Raw genomic sequence first — 7,574 nt, forward strand, 5'->3', positions numbered from 1 at the left:
AATAGCCAAACTGTGGAAAGAGCCAAGATGTCCATTGACAGATGAATGGATAAAGAAGAAGTGGTATATATACACAATGGAATATTAGGCAGCCATCAAAAGGAATGAGATCTTGCCATTTGCAATGACGTGGATGGAACTGGAGGGTGTTATGCTGAGTGAAATAAGTCAATCAGAGAAAGACATGTATCATATAACCTCACTGATACGAGGAATTCTTAATCTCAGGAAACAAACTGAGGGTTGCTGGAGTAGTGGGGGGTGGGAGGGATGGGGTGGCTGGGTGATAGACATTGGGGAGGGTATGTGCTATGGTGAGCGCTGTGAATTGTGCAAGACTGTTGAATCACAGATCTGTACTTCTGAAACAAATAATGCAACATATGTTAAGAAGAAAGAAAAAGAAGATAGCAGGAAGAGAAGAATGAAGGGGAGTAAGTCGGAGGGGGAGACAAACCATGAGAGACGATGGACTCTGAAAAACAAACTAAGGGTTCTAGAGGGGAGGGGCGTGGGGGGATGGGTTAGCCTGGTGATGGGTATTGGGGAGGGCACATTCTGCATGGAGCACTGGGTGTTATACACAAACAATGAATCATGGAACCCTACATCAAAAACTAATGATGTAATGTATGGTGATTAACATAACAATAAAAAACTAAAAAAAAGTAGTTGTGTTTTCATACACATGGTAAATCAGTGAGAATGATTTTGCTGACTTAGTAGAGATTGTATGAAAGTAGCAGGTCTGAAGATGTGCAGGCAAAAATCTCTAGGTTTTTCTGCTGTTGCAAAAGTTAAGATGTATTTGGCATGGACAGAAATTACTCTAAACCTGTCAAGCCTGGCAGGACAGTGAAGGTGATTTGAGAAGAAAAGTTCCAGAGAGGAAGTCAAGAAGCTAAATTAGAAGTTCTGTTCAGTTTGGGACACGTGGTTAACTAACTTAAATCATTATTTTGTGAAAGGTATGTGTATGGTATATATTCAGTAGCAGCTCAAGAACCTTTCTTCAGCAACACTTGCTCAGTTTTGCCCTTTATCTTTGACCTTCTTAATAAGATAAATGTCTTTTATACTAAGGATGAGTGAAATCCAGTCTTATTAATTAAGTAGCTTTTTCTTTCTCTTAGCGTTGCCTTAAGATTTCATTATTCCAAGACTCTTTCTGTCTTAATTTTCCTGTCAACTTTGAGTATTCCTTTCTCTGTTATAACCTACCAGGACAAAAACTCCCACATTTTCTTAGCAGACCACTTGTCTTATGGCCCTAAATTTTCAGATCTAAGACACAATTACATCGTTAGAAGTTTGTGTTTTTTAATGCTTCCTTGCATTATTCTCCTCAAGAAAGTTAAAGTCTACCACCTAGCAATAAATCTACTTTTTTATTGGTGGGGGTCCCTGACTTTTTGTGATGAGGAGATTTCTATATCTTATCAACTCTCCATCCCTGGAAAAAAAATAGGTAGGTGGTATATATATATATAGTGAGAAGAAATAGTATATTGGAGAAAGGAGGGGAGGGATGATTGTTAAGGAAATCATGCTTGCATTGCTCTATGGAGTCAGGGCACACTTTTTAGCCCAACTATGCCACGTCCTTAAGAGACATTCCTTTAAAGGGGGATACCTAAATACTGGATGTGTTGTGATTGCATGTTGGCATTTGGCTTTGATTGTGCTTGTTTTAAATTATGATTTCTGAACATCAATATCATCTATTTTATTTTTAAATGTGTGGAATTTTCCAATTGATGAAACTTGAATTTTATGCAGCAAAGGCTGTAACTTCCAAGTCGTAGGTAGAAATAGCATCAAGAAATAGAGAAGGAACCTGGATTGTGTAGTTAGAAAACCCACATTGCAACTCTAGCTCTGCCATATTTTAGCTGAGTAAATTTAATGAAGGCATTCACAATTTCTGAATTTCAGTATACACATCAGTAGAGATGATAATATCCATCTCATAGAGCTGTTGTAAAGATAAAATGAAATGTCGTTCATAAAGCACCAGTGAGGCCTGGTATGTAGAAGACCCTTGATATTAATTCCTCTTTTCCTCAGTAGCTATACTAACAGTGCTGGGAGCAAGAAGATCATTCTCTTCCAGTCTCTATTTCTTACAAACTATATGACCTTGGTGATTCCCATACATGTTTCTTTACTATAAAATGGGAAGAAATATCTTCCCAAATGAAAGATCTCTTTTATAGAAATTCTGTGGCTTTCAAATGAGAAAGTAGAATGCAATAAATTTTGGGAATTATAAGTTCTAAGGAAATACAAGCCATTCTCTTTAAAAGTAGATATTAATTCAGGCACTGATATACATATATTGTATCTTATCACAAAAGTACAATAAACAAGCATTCAGGAAAGAGCAAGTCTTAATATCTAAGATCATATTTCACCACATTTATCCTTGGTCATTTTCTAAGTTCATGTGCAGATAAGATTCTAAAAAATGATTTTTTTCTGACTATTGATATTTGTTCTTTTACAAATATAATTGTGGGACACTGAAAGCCACTTCACTTCCTGAGAAACAATTAAGAGCATATTGAATCTTCTCCTAGAAAATATATACATATAATGGCAAGATCAGGAGTTTTATTCTGAAGGAAAGTAAATCGACAAATTTAGGTTGAAAGAGAAACGAGATTATTTATCAAGGTCAAATGAAAATAAATATTGTTAGAAGTTTTGTTTTGTTTTTAGAGATAATACTCATCTTGAAGAAACTGCCACTTGACAGAACAAATTTGCTTGAGTAGCCGATTTTCTCTTCTTTTTGTTTGAATTTTTGATAATTATGTCAGATTTGGAAAAGAAATAAGAATGCGCTTTGTTACCGTCATGGAGACTCTTTCTGTACAAAGAACTGATTTACCAACATGCCAAATCACCAACCATAGCCCTAGCAAAGAAGGGTTTGATTTTTTTTTTTTGAAATTAGAATAATGCACGACATTGCTTTATGTAATTAGGTGTCAACCCAGATGCATACATAAGCTTTGTGCTGATAAGTGGAGAGTCTGTGATAATGCTTAGAAGTACTTCAGAGTCTGGGCTCTATGATGGGGCCACTTGACTCGCTGTAATCTGAGTTGGAACACACTGCTTTATTCCACAGCCATCTAGACCGAGAGTGAGGAAGAACAATTTACCAACTAAAGCAACAAAGCAATTGAGGTAGACAGAAAGTAATTAGTTTTTAATGATCTTTTGGAAGTCACATGAATAGATTGATTTCTGTTTTGATCTTGCTTGAATTAATAGCAGCTTTTGAGTCTTCCATCCCACTTTGGCTCGCATTGTTTCTCCATTTTACGGTCTAGCGCTCCTGCCGTTCAGGTTTTACTTGGACCATTGTTCCATTTTGTAAGGCTCTGCCCAGTGTTTTTGTGCTCTTCAGCTTTAAACATTGTTGTGGTGTTTTCCTTTTATTTCTATAGCTGTTTCCTCTTGGGAATTTGATGGGGTTATTATCACTTCCAAGGGGCTAACATCCAAATTGGAGGTTCATCGTCAATTCATTTCTCGCTGAGACAAGCTCTATAGTACTCCTTGTGAAGAGTGGTTTCAGCCCTGTCCTGGTTAGAGCTCAGACTTTCCCTTCTCTCCTTTTTGGATTATCTAAGTTATTTAGAACCAACTAATGAGGTTGCAAGGAAGCAGTTCGAATGACTGGAGCGGCTGTTAGGACTAAAAAGCTTTTCTCAATAATAAATTTACTTCTCTCCAAAGCTTTCCAGACAATGGCAACATCCCCAGTTTCTACTCAAGCTTTGTCACCAGCTCCGTATTTCATGGGCAGGCGGGTGTCTGCATTCCTCTACTCTGCTTCCCACATGCCCATATAATTCTCACATACTTTTCCTTGTCAGGAAGGTAGTAAAGGCTCACAGTTTTTTCCTTCTTTGTTTGTTTGTTTGTTTCTGGTCAATCAAGCTATGCATGTATATTTTTTAAAGTTTTGTTTTTTTAAGAAAATGAAGAAAAAATCAGTCAAGTTTGCTGCAATTAGAGACTTTCAACATTTTAAAATAGATCTCCTGGTTTTTCTATATAATTGTATTCTTCAATATATGATAATTTTTATATAGTTGTGCTTTAAAATAATTTCCCACTTAATTTAAAGAGATCATTTTTCTACGTCAAAAAATATAGATCTCCATGATACTTTTCAAAGACTGCCAGAAAAAGTATTGCATGTTTATGGTCCTGGACTTCAGGATGGCTATAGGAAGAAAATAGAACTGATTTGAAACTAGTAAAAGATCAAATAAACACCACTACCGAAGACCTTCTGGAAAGGAGAAATGGGAACAAACAAGCTTAGGAAAGTCAAAAGAAATTACCTTCTGGTATGAATCAACAGATTTTAGACCAGTAACCAAACACTACCCTTACACTACGTGTGAATTAGTACTTTGGAAATTGAATGTCTGAGTGCTGGGAGTGCTGGGATAATGAATTTTCTTAGTCTGTCATTCACTTCCCCACACTCCACAGGAGAGAGGAGGGAAGTGGAAAACGGAAGAGAGAGCAGGGAAAAGGTAGAAGATAAGACGCGGGAGCCAAATTGGACAAGAGAGAAGGAGAATGCGGGGCTAGCATGTTGGGAAGAAGCCTTAAGAGAGGAAAAAGGAGGGGCGTCGGGATATTTACAGCCAACATTCCATTTAGCACCAGGCACCCAGTGGAGAAAAGGCCATTTATCCTTGTCATAAACCTGGCTGCGCTGCTTCTCTTGCTGCCAGGCATTTTGTTCCCAGAAGAAGGGGCTACCCAGGAATGTAAGGGGAAGTGGGGGGTGGGTGGGAGGGAAGGTCAGGAAAGGCTTTCATGGTCAGCACCCTTAGTCAATTTCAGGTTAGATTACAGCCTTGTCATTTTATCTTCTTTGTTTATTACTCTCTTTTGGTTTTCCATTTTGTGTTTTGTATAGTTGGGCATCTCTAGTTCTCCATTTCTTCCTTTTATTTAGCTAAGTATAGTTTTAAAATTTAAAAATTTATTTAAAATTCTTTCTAACTATGCCATAAAATGCTATCATGTTTTTCTTCAATCCTTTACCTTATAGAGGTCAAAATCTTCTGATTTTGTAAAAACAAATCTTCAGTCTGACTGAGGGTTTATATTAATCTACCATCTTTGTGATTTTAGTATTTCAATGGCAGATATCCCACATGATGTTTTTTTATTCTGTACATTTTGTTTCACAGGGATGTCTGAATATGGTCCATTCACTGAATCCTGGAGAACCTAACCTTCACCAAAAGGACAAATGGTTGCTTTCTTTTGTGTCAGTGACGAAGTTTGGATACACAATGTGCATCTTCCAGTGACCTGTGGGGTAATTTGGACTTTGGGCATTTTTCCAAATTAAGGAAGGAATTGTAACAGTTGCCTATTGTTCTTATGAATTCGACCTCATCCATAATCCAGCATTTTGGGAATTTTGCACCTTTCCCAGCAGTAGTCATCCAGCTGTAGTAAAGACACTCAGTGTCCTCATCATGAGATAGGGTTTGTGTAACACATTGGCCTACTTGCTCCAGAGGGAAAGACATAGCAGGATTAGGCAGTGGATTCAAATTGTGGCTCTGTCTTCTGGCAAAATGAACTTCTTACTAGAATTTGGTTTCCTCGTGTGTTTAAGGAGGACATAATAAAATTTGTCTCATAGAGTTGTGGTGGTGACTCAATGCAGTTCTGTAAGTGCCCGGTACACCGTAAGTCCTCTGTAAGTAGTAAGTGCTGGCTCGTTATCATTGTTTACATTAATAACAATTATTAGCCATAGCTTCAAATCCTTATATGCTGTTTAGGGGTTAAAATTTGCAGGCATTAATCACCGAGAGGATATTTAAGTGTTAAACTGTAAGATAAGAACTATGTTTTCAATTGCAGGCACTCAAATGAAGGAAAGATTTATGTGGGCCAGCTGAGGGGGAAAGAAGACTTCCCGAAAGAGGTAAGAACTGAACTGGGCCTTGAAGAGCAGATAGAATTTAAAACATACAAAAGGGAATTTAAGGTTCAAGAGACAGGAAGTCAGGGAGAAAAGTGTGAGTAAGCATATAACCAAAAAAAGGGTAGGGTTTCAGAGCTGTTTTTCTGGGTTATTTATCCAACAGTTATTCAGTCCTTTTTCCTTTCTATCAGTACCCTGTTATTAAATTAAATCAAGTTATTTTTTTCTTTTTAGCTGTGACCTGCACCAAAATAATAAATATGCTCATAATATTATGCCATTTTAAAATCCTTATGAATCTTGGTTAGTTTACTATTCAGCTGTTGCTTTGAAAGCATACCATTTTGGAATTAATTCTAGGGAGCTATGTTTGCAAGACTGCATATATTTTAGGCAAATTGAAAGAGTTGATATTCCTAGGGACAACATGAAATTTCTAAGGAAAAGCATTGCATTTCAACAATGAGTAAACACCATCTCGTGTCTAGGCTGGCTGTTCTCCATTCACTAGAGAAATCATATTGAGCAATCTACTGTCATAAGATACAGTGCTACTGGAGGGCTCGGTCCCCGCAGTTACCTCTTATCCTCTGCACTCCTCCACAGTCCCAACTGTGAAGGGGTCTTCAGAGGTGGGGACTTACAGCAAAGTGGAGCCACCCAGGGAGTCAGGGAGTGCAGAGGACTCTACAGTTGAGGCAGGTTAAAAACATAACCCAAAATTTCACTGCAACTGTCAATGGAAGATTAGGGAGGTGGTTTAAAAAAAAAAAAATCCTGAGATTGTATGATGCTCTGTATAATAAAGTTTAGGGGGAGGTGAAATGAAACTGTTCCTAGTGATGTACTCATTTAGTTCTTACTCTCTACAAACATCATTTATTACTACTCCTGATATTGCCCTGCTGGTCTCTTCATTGGCCTGGTCTATGGTGAGTAACTGGCAGTCCAGGCCGTGGGGTCCTGACCAACATTGCCTCACCAGGCAAAGGCAACTTGGCTGCCTCCAAGGCCTAGCCTGTCCACCCATTTTTACCTTTAGCTCTTACTTAAATGTAGGGGCAGTTTACGTGATCTATTTAATTACATGCATTCTTTCCCAAAGCCTTTTATTTTCCGTGAAAGCCCCTGTATTGAAAGACTCTGTTGGCCACTATATCTGAGCATCACTTGGAAGTGAGTCAGGAAAGGAATATAGCTTAGTGTGTTTGAAACTAAACAGATGTGGGTTGAAGTTCTGTCTTCATCACATGTTAACTGTATGATTGGGAGGAAGTTATTTAAGCTTGTTTGCTCCCTGGTAAAATAAGGATAATAATAGCATTTATTGCAGTTTTTTAAAAAATAGAGTAAAAGAAAAAGTGTGTTTAGGTCACTTAGTAGAGTGATTGATACATAGTGAATTATCATTAAATGAGATTATTAATCAGTAACCAATCTATTAATAATGTGACTATTAATGATAAATGTAATAATATACTTCTATTGTTAACACACTCTTTAATAAATATAATGATTAACATTGAAAATACCTACTATTGGCTGCAACTACAGTTGTTATCAGAGTGTTTGATTCAATTAACTTTGTCAG

General features: G+C 37.4%; 1 protein-coding gene across 1 annotated transcript in view; it reads left to right on the forward strand.

Annotated features, from left to right (window-relative positions):
* The window catches only part of TRMT11 (tRNA methyltransferase 11 homolog), a 151,559-nt gene extending 145,600 nt beyond the window's left edge, over positions 1-5,959 (forward strand). The window contains exon 13 of the mRNA XM_073893886.1: positions 5,920-5,959. Coding sequence (XP_073749987.1) covers positions 5,920-5,931 — 12 coding nt within the window. The 3' untranslated portion in view covers positions 5,932-5,959. The remainder of the gene's footprint in view (positions 1-5,919) is intronic.
* The last annotated feature ends 1,615 nt before the right edge of the window (positions 5,960-7,574 follow it).

This window comes from Callorhinus ursinus, unplaced genomic scaffold (assembly GCF_003265705.2).
Source record: "Callorhinus ursinus isolate GAN/ISIS: 27379988/994484 unplaced genomic scaffold, GSC_fseal_2.0 scaffold6, whole genome shotgun sequence".
Classification (NCBI taxonomy): Eukaryota; Metazoa; Chordata; class Mammalia; order Carnivora; family Otariidae; genus Callorhinus; species Callorhinus ursinus.